Source organism: Simochromis diagramma, unplaced genomic scaffold (genome assembly GCF_900408965.1).
Source record: "Simochromis diagramma unplaced genomic scaffold, fSimDia1.1 OVJJ01000216.1, whole genome shotgun sequence".
In the NCBI taxonomy this organism is placed as follows: Eukaryota; Metazoa; Chordata; class Actinopteri; order Cichliformes; family Cichlidae; genus Simochromis; species Simochromis diagramma.
In genome coordinates, this window is record NW_024386883.1 from 5,913,469 (window position 1) to 5,931,074 (window position 17,606).

Below are 17,606 nucleotides of genomic sequence, written 5' to 3' on the forward strand. Positions count from 1 at the left end.
TCACAGTATAAGGCCGCTGTACCAAACTACTAAATGAAAACGTGTATGAAAAGTGTAGAAATCAATACACTCCTTGAGCCATTGTCATTTCTGAGCTACTATTACTACAGATTCTAAAGGAAGGATAAAATCAAATAAAAGTGATTTGACATTTGCCATTACTAAAAACTAAATTGCCCAGAAACAGACAGCGAAAAAACAAAAACACAAGGATGGCAGCATAAAAATACTCACAGTCTCTCCAGGGCAGAGTATTCTGAGAAAACAAAATCGGACAACACTCGGATCTCATTGCTCCTCAGGGACCTGTAACACAACCCATCAAATGTGGCTGTAAGAAAAACACAAACATACGTTTTGCACAAAGAGGAAAAAACGGAGAGAAAGCGATGAAATGTCTGACACGTTATGTGCAATAAACCATCACACAAACTACAGGCATGCAGAAATATGTATAATATATATAAATTTAATTTGGCACTGACTAATAAAAATAAGTGAATGCGATTTTTGAAAGAACTGTAGCTGCAATTCACACAAGGCTCAGTATACCTTTTGTAATTAGTCTGCTGACAATCATACCCTATTTTTCCCCCCAGGATATTAAACTGTGCTTCAATATTTTAATATAGATCTAAAATATAAATAAAAATCTTTTCAACTTTTCAATCTCAATTTTTTAAACTTTTATCTTCAGTATTCAAATCAATGGATCAATAAATTATTACAGTAACAAGCAATTGAGCTGATGGAATGAGAAAAGCAAGACTAATGAGATATATATATATATTTTTTTTCTTTTCTTTAGAGACATGCAGAGAGGTTTTTCTCCATTTAGTCAGTATCCATGGGCTCTCCAAACCTGTAAACCTTTGTGGCTGTACCATGTATGGTTGTGGGACTGTGACAGACAGAGAAACACCTTTGAGTACTCAAAACTACCTCTTTTGTTGTTCTTGGCGTATAGCTGTCTTCAAGGCCATATTTTGCCATGGTGACACACCCACAATGACATGGGCTGTTGTTACCTGCCAAGCCGTTACAGCTTACCTAACCTACAAAATAACAAATCACTTGAAGAGGACTCTGACAGAGTGCTTGGAGTCAAAGGACACTTACAGCCAGGTAACATTTGGCGAGAGCGACGGAACATCCTGCAGGCTGACCTCCACACACTCAACATCTGTCTGTATGCAGTCACAGCTCTCTGGAAACTCCTGCAATACTACACACAGACACACACACATTGTTTTTTATTTAGAGGCTCATTGAAAATTATTTGTCGAATGAAAACATGGCATTTGTTTTTCTCCAGAGCCCAACACAGTTCTCCCTCAGTGTCAACATAACAGTTAATTCTGTGAGTCGTGTGCTGTCGTATCCAGCTGTCAGAATTTGCTAATTGCTGTCCATTAATCTTTGGTGGGGCAACTTTTTCTTTTCTAGGTCACATCATCTGTATTATTTGCTAGCTGATGTCAAAAACTGATCATATTTTCCTTCTTTGATCATTTGTCTCATGTCTCTCTGTGGTCTACGTGTATTAATGTATCTGTGAAGGTTCTCAGTCATCCAGGTCATCGTAGTCTAAGGAGCTTGCAAAGAAAAGCGTCTGGACTTCTTTAAGTTACTTGAAGACGTTTCACCTCTCATCCGAGAAGCTTTTTCAGTTCTAGGGTCAAATGGTGGAGAGTCCCATATTTCTACCCCGTGGTGTATTAATGTGCACACACACACTTACAACACTCATTGAGGAAGTACTGGTCCACAGGGTTAGTCTTCTGTAGTGTGCGGGCAAATAAATCTGCCCATCCGATGTTGTCCCCTGCCAAAGCAAAGAACAAAGAGTTAAATTCACTTGACTGGATAGTAATGATAGTTTATCAAGGTTTTCCTGCACTGGCATCACCAGCACATGAGCATTATGGGTACTTTCAGCTGCTCCCTTCTTTTCAAACGAATCACCACAGTACATGGATCCACATGTTAGATTTGGCACAGATTTAAACCGGATGCCATTCCCGATGCAACTCTCCCATTTTTCCTGGCTTGGGAACGGCGCTAGGAGTACATTAGCTCGTGACCGCCTGACGCTGGGTTTGTCTACTCCCAGTCCCAAATCAGGAATCTGTTGCATGTTAGGCGTATGTGTTGACCCACCTCACCACGAAGTCACCACCAGAGTATAAGCATTATACTGTGTCAAATGATCTGACATATCCTTGGAACATTATAAGCATTTTAAACACATCCCTGATGCTATACTGGGAGCTATAAGTGCCCACAAATCAGAAACAGCTTTGACAAATCAGTACCGATGAGGAACAGCAATGATGGAGCAATATTTTCTGTTTTATGGGACTGAGCTACTTTTTGGAACGATTTTATCCCAGTTTTTTCACAAAATGAACTCTAAAGCCTCATCTACCATAGCTACATCTTTCTAAAGCTACTAACAAAAAACCCTAATCTGTTATCAAGCTTCTCTTTAAGAAACATACAAAATATGCCAATCATTATCACAGTGCTGTGTAAAAATGTTCCAAGGAGACAGATTTCTTGTATTTTTTTTTTATTTTTTAACGGTCTTTCAAAGTTTCTCTTTGGACATTGTCTGCTTTTTCAATCGTTTTCAGTCCAGTCCTTGTATATGACCATTTTCAGAGAAATATTTGTTTGTTAAGCCACCCATAAATCATTCAATCATATAAAAAGCACCTGACTCAAGGGATGAACCACTTCTGTGTCTACAGGTAACATACAACTTAGCACAAAAAACCTGAATTAGATCTTCAGGTAATTTCTTACTAGAAGCTGGTCACAATGTGCATGAAAGTGATTTGAGCCTAGTGTAAATAACGGGGAACAAAAACACAGAAATCTTATGGGTGCAATCATTACCAGGGATTATCGCATAAAAAGGAAATGAAAAAGAGCTTCATAGTACTTTTGTCATGGGGGCAGAACGATCTGGAACTGGTGCAGATGTCCTTCTGTTGTAGTTGCAGTACTTCTTCAGTACTTACAGAAGCAGAGCGAACAAAAAAAGGGATAAACATTTTTTAACTGGCAGGTAATTTTTGAAAGTTTTCTGAAACTATCTGCAAAACAAACAGTGTGCAGGATAAACTGGTTAGATTTATGATGTCCTTCAACAAGGTACTTACTTTCCTTCTTTGAGTACATTTCAGAGCAGATTGAACTTGTATAAAGTAAAGAAGTAAAAGCACTTCAGTACTTTTTAACTTCTACTTAAATAAAGAATACCTATACTTTTGTGCAAATTACACAAGAGCTGGACTGAAAATTAGTGGGAACAGGTCTTATGGAGTGATGAATATGAATTTGATATCTTTAATTGGTCTGGTCTGGTCTGTGTATGGAGGAGGTCAGGAGAGGTACAACTCCTGTCAAAATTGATGGAATTCACGTATCATCAGCACCATCAGATTCTGATCCAGCCTGAATACCAACTGGTCTGTGTCAAGTGTCTGATTGGCAGTAACTTCACTTTTGAGCATGATAATGGTAAAAACGCACCATGGAGCACGATTCCTGAAGAAATTACAATAGAGCTTGTCTAAGAGAGTTCAGGCTGTATTGAAGAACAAAGGTGTTCATACCAAATATTCACTTTCAAGCTTGTTAACATTGTACAGACTCCATTTTTGGCTTATATACTGTACTTTTGCTGTTCCAATTTTCCTAAGAAAATTAAAAAAAAAAGAAGATTGATAAAGTGCACAAAGTGAACTTCTTTACTGCTGTGCTTGTCATCGTTATGGCAGTGTTGCATAGTGTGGTGGTGAGGCAGATGACAAGAATGGAGAAGTAATATAACACAGAGTGGATTTCTGATAACTAGCATGCCCTCGCAGACAGACTGAAACTAATTTGCGCTCCTTCTTGACCTGGGTGATGAGAAAACTATGCTCTGCAGAAATGAAAACGTTTCATAAAAAGGGCTTAAATGATTAAAACAAAAAAAACAAAAAAAATACTAACTCATGTTTACCGTGGGACTAATGCTAAAACAAGCATCCTAGGGAGTGTTTATGAAATAGTTACAAACACATTGGCATTTTAATTGACAATGACTGATGAATATTTGAATGGCGTAGCGACTCTCGACTGTTAATTAAAAGAAATAGATTATTCTCGGATGTCATGGTAACATTTATAGTATTCTTTTACACAATAGAGGTAATATCCAACAGATGATGACCCTGGTCTTGAATGGTAATTTGAAACAGATTAGTTCTCTAAAACTGGCAAAAACGGGATGTTTCTTTTGGAAAATTACTCTTGGCTCTTGGCTTCAGTCTTTTTCTGAGGCTTTGGAGATTGTCAGGGTTACAGTCTTCGTGCCCATGCTCAGCTGGTTGATTTGCAGTTGCAGGAAGACTGTCATGAGAGTTTGATCCAGTGGCTAACACTCCGAGGCCCAAGAGAGGTTGTAGGAAAGCGAGGCTCGATTTGGTCTGGAGTCCCACCAAAGAAAAGAAGGGTTCTTTTGTTTAAGGCGCATGTCACTCCTAATTATCGATGTATAACAAACAGAAGTTCCTTCACTGCTTTATTTATGACACTCAATGGCAGGGGGTAAGTGAAGGTCTGGAGAGGTATATCTCTAGTGAATGAGAACTGAAATGCATAATGCTGGGCTGCGGCAACAGGCCAGAATAAAGGAAGTCAGGACCCGTTGCCATCCTCATGGACTCTGTTTCTGACAGTTTAGTCAGAAATATGCACATGAGTATCCCATCTGAGGTCATTTTGTGTGACTCTGGCATTGGTAGTCCTGGTCCTCCTCCCACAAAGGAGTACACACCAGACCTGATGCTTGATCAACGCCCTTCTACAGCTCTTCTTGTGTAACAGCTTTTCTCCTGTTTCAAGTAGTCTTGCTGCAAGACTACCATGCTGTCTGTACCTCAAAATTTTGAATGAAAACTAAGGTATTCAAGATCAGCTTTATTGATTGAAAATTGACCAAAAGCTTATAACCTAGAAACTACGATTCTTACAAGTGTGGTGTGAATTCTCAACAATAATATTGTATGAAGTTTTAAAATATTTCATATTTGATCACTGACTCTCTTTTTAGGGGCAATAGATTGATCTGAAGGTCAAAGTGTTAAGAAGAAGCACTACAAGAGTGCAAACTCCAACTATATAAGGTTTTGCACTCTTTTAGTGCTTCTTAACACTTTAAGAAGAAGCAGTATTTACCTTAAAGGGAATCTGCCTGTTAAATATGACATCATTAGCTATTTCCAGGTCCAAAAGCCGCTTCAGTTCTCAAACAAACGCTACAGCATGACTGAGAGTTAAAAGCCGTCAAAATTCTTTCATCTTTAATAAAATGATCAGCATGTCTGCCTAACCAGGTGTAACTATCAAATTTAACATCCAGCATCCATGAAAAACAGGATTATGAAGTTTAACAGAGTTAGAAGTTAGTGGGGAGTTAGCTTGCTAGTTTTTATTTAAGATGATATACCATGTTCTGACTGAGAAAAATTAAAACATATAGCTCTGCTTTCACTTCGGATATAAATGAAGAAGGAAAACTAAACAGCAGTGACATTTTTAGGGTTACCGATGGTGGGCTAGCTAGCATATGGTGGTGTGCTACGTGGTTGCTAGTGTTGGGATTAAATAATTTGCAGTGCCTCAATAATGCTATGCTTCTTATTAATAATAACTGTTATAAAGTTATATAGTGTAGTATTAAGTGGACACAACCCTGAAAAATAAAGGCATGAGACCACGTGTCCTTGGGGAGTAGAAAGCTGTAGCCTCTCGCTCACGCTTCCCTGGGAAAATGTAGATAAGAGGCGACCATCTCTAGAGGAAAGTTACTGAGACACTGTTGTTTAGACTAGAATGAGAGAGCTTCTGTAATAAAACTGTTAGTGGCACACCACCATTTTGAGATCCGTGGCAGAGTGTCATGCAGGACGCATCTCCCTTCTAGAAGTAATAAAGTGTTAAACATTCTACTGAGCAGTGTTTTGTCTTCCATTGGATGCCTCTGAGGAATCAAAAGAACTTGGTGAAGTGTTGATATTTAGAATTGGGGGCTCGTCCGGGATTTGAACCCGGAATCTCTCTACACAGCTATGGTTAGGATAATATAAACACATTAGCACAGCGACACTGGAGTATAACTGCTAACTTTTTCCCATAGATTTTATTTCCAATAAAAGTTAACGTGAGAGTTCCCGATAGGTGGAAACAAATGCAATCGCACGTCAGGAAGAAGCTTCCAAACTTCAGTCAGGTCAACATCTGAGATACATCGACAGCACAGGGTTAGCCATTAATATACTGCTGCACGTTTTAGATTACTCGCTATGAAAAAGTCCTGATCCTCACATTCATGTACTCACTCAAATCTTTGTTAGCCTCAAAGTGATTCTTTTCTGACCCACTCAAATATTTGGTGTCAGGCAAACCGCGAACAGCTGTAGTTACATCGTTAGGTTTTAAAAACTGAGCGTTAAAATGTGCTGCAGATGAACAGGGGTAATAAAAACCCAGAGAAGCCCATGGTGATCACTGACTATTTTTAGACAGTTGTTTATATTAAATAGAACAAGATCCAACACAATAAAACACAAAACAGAAGACAAGATCCTTAATGAATGCAGTGTAGTTTCGACCAGGAAGCAGGGATTGTACATGATCACTAAACAACCTGCTAGTCGTTAATGCTACTATTGAATGCTGTTTATATTATTTTTTCCTTTGTTTTGAAATGTACAAAAAAAAAAAAAAGTAGGAGTAGGTAATGGACAACAGGCACTGATTTATAAATAACTAAACATGAATACCTTAAGCTTATTGTATAATATTATACTACAGGATACTTCTGACTAGGCTTGTCGTTCTCTTTCTCTTGCTAAAACTTTTAGTGTCACCTTGAAAGAAAGACAGTTATGAAGTGAAATCACAGGTTAAAATGTGAATTTTCGACTCATGTAAGGTTAAATAAGGCCAAATCTTCATTTCATTAGTTCAGCATTTCATAAAATGCGAGCTACAAACATCTAAAGTTTATTTAAAAATTCTAACTTATATTAAAAAATAAGAAAATATAATAAAGTCAATATAAACAACATACTATTCCCTTAAAAGTAAATACTGCCTTTGGTCATTTATAACCACTGTTACACTGGCTCACACTTACCACACTGTCTCTCATCAGCTCCATTGGGACAGTCTTTGTGTCCATTACACTGCAAAACTTGAGGGAGGCACTCACTCGTGTTTCCACATGGGAATTGGCCAAGAGGGCATCTAACCCCTCCTTCCACCCAGCTGGTCTCCAGAGCTGAGAAAGGGAGAGGAAAATATAAGAAGGTGCAAATTTATCCAGATAAGAATTAAAATACACAACAAAAATGAAAATAATGCAAAAACATATTTAAAAGAAATGAAAATGGGCTGATAATATTACACTGATACCTGTGAGTTAGGAGAGATCAACTCGTGCAGCTCTAGGCAACAAAAACGTCAGGTGCAGACCAAATTTACTCATGAAATTCATAAAGAATTCATCAATCTGAGGGTTTTCTGTGTATTTTTAAAAACTATTTCAAAAACACCCCTAATAAATCCATCAAAGCTATCATTAAATCTGTGACTAGACTGCTTTTTTTCTTTTGCATCTGTGTCCCACACATAACGACTTGTAAACCATCGTGTCTGATCAGAGAATTCATTTATTTTAAGGTCTTTCACAGTGAGTCAGACACATGACTCTTTAGTTAGCATGACGTACTTTAAAACAAACCAGAAAGAAATTCCTCATTATCTTTATTTATTTTTTGCCAGTTGTAAAGAAACATGAATTACTGAATGCAGACCTTTTCCTGACATAAAAAAAATCACAAAATGTTCCATCTTTTACATGTTTTTCCCCCCCTCCACTAGTTTTACCAGTAATCAAACCTAAATATACATTGGCTTTTTAGTGCTTTTATCCATCTTCTGTCTTGAAGTATTTCTTTCAGACGGGGTTATTAGCTGCAGATTTTTGGCTGCACATTCTTGATACTCTGTTGAACTGAGATGTGGGGGGCTGTGGAGGTCATTTGGGTACAGTGAACTCATCGCCATGTTCAAGAAACCCGTTTGAGATGATTTGACATGGTGCGTTATCCTGCTGCTATCAGCTGATGGATACACATGAAGGGACAGCAACAACACTCAGGAGCTGTTGAGTTTAAACAACGTTCAGTTGGCACTGATGGGGCCAAAGCATGCCAATAAAATAACCATCAAACTATTATACCATCAGCAGCAGCCTGGAGCATGAATTCTGACCGTACATTCGAATGTTTCAGCAGAAATTGAGACCTATCAGCCTATAATAATAATAATGGATTGGATTTATATAGCGCTTTTCAAGGCACCCAAAGTGCTTTACAATGCCGCTATTCATTCACTCCATCAGGCAAGCTACAGCTGTAGCCACAGCTGCCGTGGGGCAGACTGACAGAAGCTATCGGCCCCTCTGGCCAACACCAGTAAGCGGTAGGGTAAAGTGTCTTGCCCAAGGACACAATGACCAGGACAGAGAGCCCTGGGATCGAACCGGCGACCTTCCGGTTACAGATGCGAGACTCAAAAATCCCAACCCCCTGAGCCACGGGGCGACCTACAGTGACTTTACTGCACATTTCAGATGGCTGTACAGGTAGGCCATAGTGCTGTCGTCAGCATTTTCAGGTGTCACCAATTGTTTTTGCAATGGGAAACACTGAAATTATAAACTGTCATAGTGGAAACATGACAATGCCATTTGACTATCTTGTTCATAAAGATGGTGTCAAGACTTTTCATTTTGATGGCACTGACAGTTTCGTTGACATGGATACTTGCTTTTGAGGTATGGATAATCAATTCTGTGCATGTGACGTGCTTTTGCAGGCTATCCACTAGGTTTTGCAGTTTGCACTAATTGTTTTGGGAAATGCACTAACTGCTGTGCAAATGTTAATGGTGTTCTGAGAAACGCACCAAAGCGACTGAGAAAAACTGTATGTGCTGCACAATAATGTTTAATATTTAGTATTTACTGTCATATTCCCATATATCATTGTGATGTTGTTTATTCTATTACTCTTGTTCTCTTCTGCTTGTTTTCTTTTTTCTTTCTCAGCAGGTGATGCAGGTGATTGATATATGCATTTTTTTTCTTTTTTTTTCTGCTCATTCTGTTGGTTTTTGTTTTTTGCCCTTCTCCCCCGTCCCTCTTCTCAGCTGTTTCTCTTTCCCTCTTTCGTTCTCCCCTTTTTTCCCCCAGTCAAGTCTGTCCCGTATTCAGTAAGTGAAAATAAAATAAACAATAAAAGGTGAATCAAATGGACCATTACGGCAAGGCTGGGATGGTCAATTTGGTAAAGTAAATCCGTTGGGCATCTTTCTTTGCCTTTAGACAACAATTCTGATGGCAAAAGAGCCAAATGGGACAGGCGCAAAAAAAAAAAAAATTAAAAAAAAAAAAAAAAATTAAAGTGGATTACGATGAGGCAGAGGGTGGTGGGTAGTTCCCTATGTTTTTTTGCTGGAAGTTGATTTGTTAGGTTGTTTAATATTTCCCCCAAGTACTCTTTAAAATACCAGAATAGGGAGGATGGTGTAGGTTTATTAGATTGATCAGTATTGCTGAACTTTGGGTGCAGTGTATTTTTTTGCATACAGGTATAACAGAATAGCTTTAGTGTTTTGTTTTTTAAAACTTGAGTATGAACTTATACAAAATGCAGCAAGATATTTAAAAAAACCAGTTGTATTGATTATAAAATACAAATGCTCAACCAGACCGCTCAACATGTCTCGCACGCCACAGCTGCTCTATCACGTGACGCATACCGCTCCGACGTGCTAACAAGTCACAAGTTGGGCTACGCCATGTCGCAAGTTTTGTGAAATATTTTTGTGATATTTAATGGATCGGATTACATTGACTGATACGTAATATCAGGTTGGTCCATCCCTACCTTTTATATTTTGTTGAATTTTTGTATTTACTTGTGAGTCTGCATTTTGGGTCCAAACTCGTCACTTCACAACATGACACAGTGAGGAAAAAATGCTGACATTCACTTTGAATGTCCTCGCTCTCATCAGAATACAGATGTAAACAACGAGTCAAGGTTTTACTTCAAACCCACTGTGCCAGAGAACAGGGCCAGTGCACACGTGGTTTATTAATCATTTATTATTAATGTGTAATGATTAGCTAGATCCACCAGCTTTTATTGTTGTTTTTTTGCACATTAAGCATACAAAACGAAAACACATTCAATGGAATGCAAGTGAATGTGACTGATCAGGGAATAAAGAAAAGACGTCACAGTTTTTAAAGCCCTCTGCCACAATATGTTATGGATATTTTAATTCCCCAATTTCCCTTCAGTTCATTGAGGTCATCCTCCCAAAAACTTCTCTCAGTGGTCTCCTCTCTCCTAAAAAACGTGCCGAGGCGAGCTTTCTCTGTTGTTGCTTCTGGGCTCTGGAATAATCTGTCTTCCCACATAAGAACCGGTCCAGTGATTCGCAATAATAAATCAAACGCAAACACAAGTCAAGCCTGAGATGCTTCATGGTTTTGTCAAACCATGTTTCTATTACATTAGATTTTATTTGTGCATTTAATTTTCTAATTGATTTTTTTATTTAAGCCCTTTTATAAATTTAACCCAGGGCGTTTATACAATTTTATTTTGTTATCTCATTTAAATGGTTACTGTCATTTTTTTTTTTAATCTTTGTTTATGTGATCTTGTTGCTATGTACACTTACAGTGTAAGTAAAGTTACCTGACTTAATGAGTGAGCTCTCCAAATAGGGAATTTTCCTTAAGGCTCATAGTGTTGGTATGTTAAACCAAATCCCCGTTTTCTTTGTGTCATGTCAGAAAATGTGGGCCCTGATCCACAGAGTTTTAATAATAGTGATTAACAGTACTGTAAAAATTTGCGATAGAAAACATGCAATTTAAACAATGCAACGATTTACTTTCAACATAAATATTAAGAAAAACAATGCACTTAAAGTTTTTTCCATGCTTTATGTAATATGTAGAACAGGGATGCTGAACTCATCTTAAATTGAGGGCCACATACAGCTCACATTGATCCAATTTTCCAAATGGGCCAGATTTGAGTCTTTGAGGGTCAATTCAGGCCCCTGAACCTTATGATTGACACCACTCATGTAGAAACAACAAAAATTCCCTGACCACTTTTATGTGGTTTTTCAGGTTCCTGGCAGTTGCTGTGAAATCAATTTCTAAAGCCCCGGTCATAGAGACCCGTCAGTAACGCCCTAGTAACCACTGGTTGCTAAGGAAAATAGATAATTCTCTATTCAGTTGACAATAATAAAAAAATAATAGAAAAAAGAAAAAAATTGTCTAATATACAATAAATAAACGATATAGTTAAAATAAAGGTGTGACAGGCGCATAGTGAGGGCTTACGGAAAGTTTCAGGCTTTTTAAGATTTACTACTGCTTGCTGATGTTTAGTCAGTGGGTGTTTGGAGGCAAATTGCCATCTTCAGTGCAAACTACAGGCAGCCCTAGCAATCTGACACCAACCAAAGCAGTCTTAGGGAAGTTTGTAGCGTGGAACCCTCTTTGACGCCAGTCGAGGAATGCTCACTTTTCCCTAGTGACCGAAGGTCCTGCAGGCTGCCAGGACTGTGAGACTGAAGCTTAAAGCAGCAACTAATAAAAGAGAAAGTGAAATGTGGCTGTGACATCTTCTTTTCGTGAATGCCTGTATCAGTACTTCGAAACCAGAGGCCACATACAGCCTGCTTTAAACATAAGTGGGCAAACTGGTGAAACTCTGCTTCCTGTGTAAAGAAGTCACATATTTAACTGTTTTTCTACATGTTAAAGAAAAAGCTGCTGTTAGGAAATCTGTCAGCGTGACTCTTTGGACTTAAACTGTAAGAAATAAATCTGCAAAATTACAGAATAAGTTCTGGCAGCTCATTGCTCAGACTGTCCAGTTTTCTATTTTTATTTTTGTTTATTTTTTTAACAGTAGTCATAAAACAGGATTGGAGAAGTTTGAAACCTTTTGTCCTCCACAATGGAAAATAGCTGAAAATAAAAACAGGTATCACTGTAGCCAGCCCCTAATTCTATAAATTCTGCACTCAGCTTTGCATTGAAATGCAGCCAGACACTGCTCAGTTTGCTTCACTTTTCCCCGACACACTTGCATTTGAAGCAAGCCAAAAATTGCTTGCTTTTGTGCCAAAAATTGATTGTCCGCCAAAAATCACTATAAAAGCTATAAATCACTCGTTGGTCCATAATATGTGAAATTATGGTCCCTCGTGAACAGTATAATTCATCTAATTCATCTTGAGCTACAAACATTCCTGTCAGAATGTAGCTTTTGGCACTTTTCATATATCCTTTATTTATCCAGTTAAAGGGTCTGGCCAAGTGGGCGGCAGAAATTGCAAGAATATAGTAATAGTTCTACAAAGATATTTTAATTTGTTATAATGTAGGTAAAATGATGAGGTCCTTAAGATACTTGCAAACATTATATTTCATATATAACCCCTTTGTCCTGTCCACTAGTCTATTTACCAATACGAGTAAGGACATTACAGATAAAAAAGGTTTTGGCAGTTCTGCCGTCTCTCTGTGTACTTGACCTGCAGCACTACACTTGCTGTCTTGGAACGTCTGCCCCGTTCCTTCCTTCACACAATGGCCGATTAACTGGCTGAATGGTGTGCCAGTCCCATCCCTGCCTGCAAGGATTTTCAGCAGGGTTTAAAGTCAGTCTCCCACTTACTAACGGGCCAATAATAACTGACACATAAAATTATCTCGTGGGGTGGATATAATTGGGGCTGTACATTTGACACCCCTGGTATAAACTGTTGCTGCTGTTATGTCTATGACTGTGAAAGAAAACCCTCTCATGGGCACAAAATATGGCTCAAGGGTCAGAACAACTCCGTGAAACGGCTGTAAAACCCAAGTGCTCTCGAGCTTCTGGACACTCTTGTTCAGGGTTTTCTGCTGGAGAGACGAATTCGTGGTTCCATCAATTACAACAAGTCTTCCAGCAGCAAAGCAACCCCAGACCGTCACACTATAGTGGTATACCACAACCATGTTTGATTGTTGGTATCATATTCTTTTTTGCGTAATGCCTTGTAATGACTTTTTCACACACGGTCAGGTCGACTTTTTCCCCTTAATAAATAAAATCGGCATTTGAACACTGCATTTCGTATTTGCACTGCATGTTTTTGTCCAATATTAAAATTTGTTTGATAATCTGAAAAACCTAAGTGCAAGAAATATAAAAAAAGATGAAATCAGGATGATGGAAATGTTATTTTCACAGCACGATTCTTTTAAGTTTGTGATCTCATTCTTTGATTTTAAAGCCAGAACTTACTCGTGCAAAATTTGTGTAGTTTAGTATAATCCCGCACGGCATGCATCATGTTTTAATTCATGTTCAAATTGTTGGTGACTGAGTTGTTTGTTGGATGAATTACAGGCCACTTCCATCAAAGGATCAACACTCTGTTCTGTTTTTGTGTATGATGAACATAGAAAGAGAGATACAGCCTGCTTTACTTGAAATATGACCACATTTGAGAGAACTCAGGCAGTCATGGAAGAAAACAGTATACCGGTGTCTCGAGAGTCTTCCAGTAACCATAAAGATAGACTTAATTTCACACCTTTGTCTGAGGCAGACGGAACATTCACAGATAAAGAGAGCAGTGGAAAAAGAACACAAAGTGACATCATGTCTGCCTCTGTGCTGCCTGTTCACCTCGAGTGTTTCTATTCAGTCACCAACGGGTCAAATATCAGGTGATCAACGCCAATACATACTCAAATGATGATTTTATGCCTATCTGTAAATATATTAAATATATCAATAAAATCAAAACTTCTTCAATTTGCAGATTTTTTCTCCAAATTTTAAAAATAAGCATGATTTTGGGATAAGCTGAGGAGCCTCTGATTCACATCACTGTAACTTCAAAACCTAAATTAGCCCAAAACACTGAATTGTAAAAACTGTAATGGGTTTCACTACTGGCTGAATTATTGCTCTTGCTTCACTGTATTTTCTGCAGTTGAACCTCCCTGGATGCACAACTGGAAACATCTGTAGTGCAGGTGAGCTGAACACAGAAAATATGCCTGACCAGAAAGAGGGAAGGACTGGCGCAACCTGTGCTGTCAGCTGCTTGTTGATCCATGACTCATACAGATTAAATCAGTAAACTCAAGAGCGTCCTGGACACTGAATTAAAATATAAAAAATGGGGTCGGTTCTGTAAATATGTATTAAATAAACTCTTGTAAGTGAAATACTGAGATGCAGCTGATAATTTTCTTAAGTGTGAATGTTGTGTGGTTTCTTGTTTGCCGCCTGACTCACACATGCCTCCGTCATGATGTTAGCACTGCTCATTATTAATGTCCCCCTTTTGTTTTAAAAAAAACAAAGCCTACAGTATTAAACACATATAATTTATTGATCTTCATATTAGTAAGTGGTGATTTTCTTAACAGTTAATTAGGCGCTTATAGACAACATCACACAGTCAAACTTTTCTAATGCTGTGGGAGATGAGATGAGTCTCAGGGTGGCAAGTTGTGGAGGAAATGTTCATTCATGTTGCAGTGAATGAAAAAAATCAGAAAAACGTAAAATAATATCATTCATACTTTAATTCGTCATAATGGTTGATACAGTTTCGTCCCGTTGAGCAATTTAGCGCTTACACAAATTCTCGGCAATGCAAATTCAAGCCTATCAGAGCGTCCGTATCGCATCCCGAATTTTAGGGTCTGTGTTCGTTTTGTTTCTCTCAGATCATTCTGCTCACGCTGAAATGAGCACTCGCAGTGTGTTTGAGACTTTTCCACCCTCTGCGGCAGGAATAACACCTCAGTCCGTCTCAGATCACTGCAGGACAGACGAGGCTCTTTGAAAGGGGAGCGCATGGTTTCAATCCTGCAGTTAACAGTGTAAATAATGCTGCGCAGATTTTTTGCCCCTTCCTGTTTCTCGATATTCGTGTCCATCAAACATGCTGGCACATGAACAAAAAATAAAAAAAATTGAATCTGTTTAGAGTACGAAGAATAATTGAAATAACCTATTGAATGCATTAAAGGGTCTTTACCTTTCAAATGAATGTGGGTCAAGTGGATGAGCAACATGACGGCAGGTACATTCATCCTGAGGCTGTGAGGCTGTCCTGCTCCCGCTGCGCTCCGGCGGCGATGCTCAGACCAAATAAAATAACCTGCAGGTCGCCAAATAAAATAGGCCTACAGGAGTGAAGTCCGAGTCCGACCAGTGTCTCAGAGCATGTCCGACATGTGGAATTTAGAGAAAAAAAACCCCTCAAAATGTAGGATTACTATCGAGTTAAACATGTACCGTGCAAAGTTAAACTGAGATGGTGCTTAAATACATCCCGATAACACCGTGGACTTCCAGGAGCTCAGTGGATCTCTCTCTCTCTCGCTCAGTGGGTTGGCTTTATTGGAATGTAGGTTAGGAGCCTCCCCAGAAAATAACATATTCATCCACCTCTTGCCACCTTTGCCTTGTTTACGGCTGCAAATTAACCCCACCCCATCATGCAGCTTTCCCCCACTTAGTTTTAACTCGATACCTGTTCAAATGCCTCTCGTGTTAAATATATAAAATTTATAAAATATATAAAAACGTATATAAAAAGTATTACAGAACTGAATTTGATAAATGCTCCCCACAGCTAAATTCACAGAGGAGGTGCATTACTGCTTTAGCCTCACCTGCTGACCAGGTTATAAGACAAGATAAAATAAGATAAGATGCTACATCTGAAGGTGCATTAATACTGAAAAAAACACAATGAAACACAGACATGTAACAGAAAAGTCATGAAAGCAGACATCAAAAAGTAACAAACACAAGTAAACAGGCATGTTGCTTAAATCACACACAACCAAATTATTGGATCCGAGAGTTATACTGTCCAAATCCAAATCCAATTCATTTATATAGCACATTTAAATACAGAAAGTTTGCCCAAAGTGCTGTACAGAAACAAAGGGGTAAAACAAAAGACAAAAACACTGACACTCACATAAACACATAATAAACATATCAACTCACACCAGTCTATAGAAAAAAGGTGTGTTTTCAAAAGTGACTTAAAAACAGGAAACAAAGATGCCTGTCTAATATTGAAAGGCAGCGTATTCCAAAGCTTGGGAGCCATAATTGAAAAGGCTCGTTCTCCTCTATGTTTTAGCCTAGATTTCGGGACAACCAAAAGCAGCTGGTCGGCTGATCTAAGGGCCTGCGAAGGAATATAAGGCTTGGAAAGGTATGCAGGACCAAGACCATTTAGGCATTTATAAACCAGCGTTAGGACTTTGAAATAGATTCTGTCATGAACAGGAAACCATTGAAGAGAGGACAGGATAGGTGTTATATGTTTGTGCCTGCGGGTATCAGTCAAGAGGCGGGCAGCAGCATTTTGAATGAGGTGAAGATGTGCAAGAGATCCTTGGGCTGACTCCAGCATAAAGTAACACTGTGTGTTATCAGTGTTAGGAGTGTGTATTTAGTGTCCTTACCGCCCACGTGGAGAAGCTATTTCTTAATCTACTTGCTACTTTTGATGCTTCTGCACTTCCTTCTTGAGGGCGGTATGGCTGAACGAGTGGTGGCCAGGATGAAGCGGTCTCAGATTCTTTTTGCTCTGGTGAGAGCTAGCACTCCCATACAGAGAGGTTAAAGGACATCCTATAGTCCTTTTTTAAGCTGACCTTAACACCATTTGCAGTGTTTGCTTGTCGGCTACACTACAGCCGACGTACCACACAGTGATCTCAAATGACTACACACGCCCAACCATAGAGTGGCAGAAGCTCACCAGTAGCCTCTCCTCCAGTTAACTAATCTGTCGAACCCTTAAGAGCTTCCTCCATCACAGATGTTCTGTTAGCTGACCATGAAAGCTCCTCAGAGATATGAGTTCCCAGGAATTTAAAGGTGGGGATGGGGACATATGCACATTTTATTATTGCATCGGTGGGGTGGGTGGGAGTACAGTCACGTCCGTATATGGAAAAAGGGAGAAGCGACCCGCTTATTCACTACAATGTCAGGGATGATGGTATTAAAAGTCGAGGTATAGTTGCCAAAGAGCAGTCTTACAGCAAATCTAAGGCATTCCAGGTGACTAAGAGCAATATGGAGGGCAGTGGAGATGGCATCACTGGTGGATCTGCTTGCTTTATCGCCAGACTGATGGGGGTTAGTCTTTGATCTGTTGAAGCACCAGCCTTTAAAGCATTTTGTTCCCACAGGTGTAAGAGTGATGGGTCTGGAGTCACTGAGGCTGCGGGACAGCAGCGAGGGTGACAGGGTGAGATCGATCTTTTCATGTCTGCCCTTTTCACTTTGTTCACAGTGAGTCTCTCCTTGATTAAGTTTTTTTTTTTTTAATTCTGGCTCAAACTAGAGAGACATTGTGCTTATTTATCTCTTTTCAGGTCCAAATAACCAGTTTTTGCC

General features: G+C 39.0%; 1 protein-coding gene across 2 annotated transcripts in view; it reads right to left on the bottom strand.

The window, feature by feature from the left end:
• The window catches only part of rxfp2a (relaxin family peptide receptor 2a), a 42,380-nt gene extending 26,419 nt beyond the window's left edge, over positions 1-15,961 (bottom strand). The window contains exons 1-5 of one of the 2 annotated variants that reach the window (XM_040033321.1): positions 15,214-15,955; positions 7,196-7,339; positions 1,742-1,825; positions 1,120-1,225; positions 235-306 (exon numbers count right to left, since the gene is read on the bottom strand). In XM_040033321.1, coding sequence (XP_039889255.1) covers positions 235-306; positions 1,120-1,225; positions 1,742-1,825; positions 7,196-7,339; positions 15,214-15,268 — 461 coding nt within the window. In that variant the 5' untranslated portion in view covers positions 15,269-15,955. Of the gene's footprint in view, positions 1-234; positions 307-1,119; positions 1,226-1,741; positions 1,826-7,195; positions 7,340-15,213 lie in introns of both variants that reach the window. The other variant, XM_040033322.1, reaches the window with a different exon arrangement.
• Positions 15,962-17,606: the final 1,645 nt, after the last annotated feature.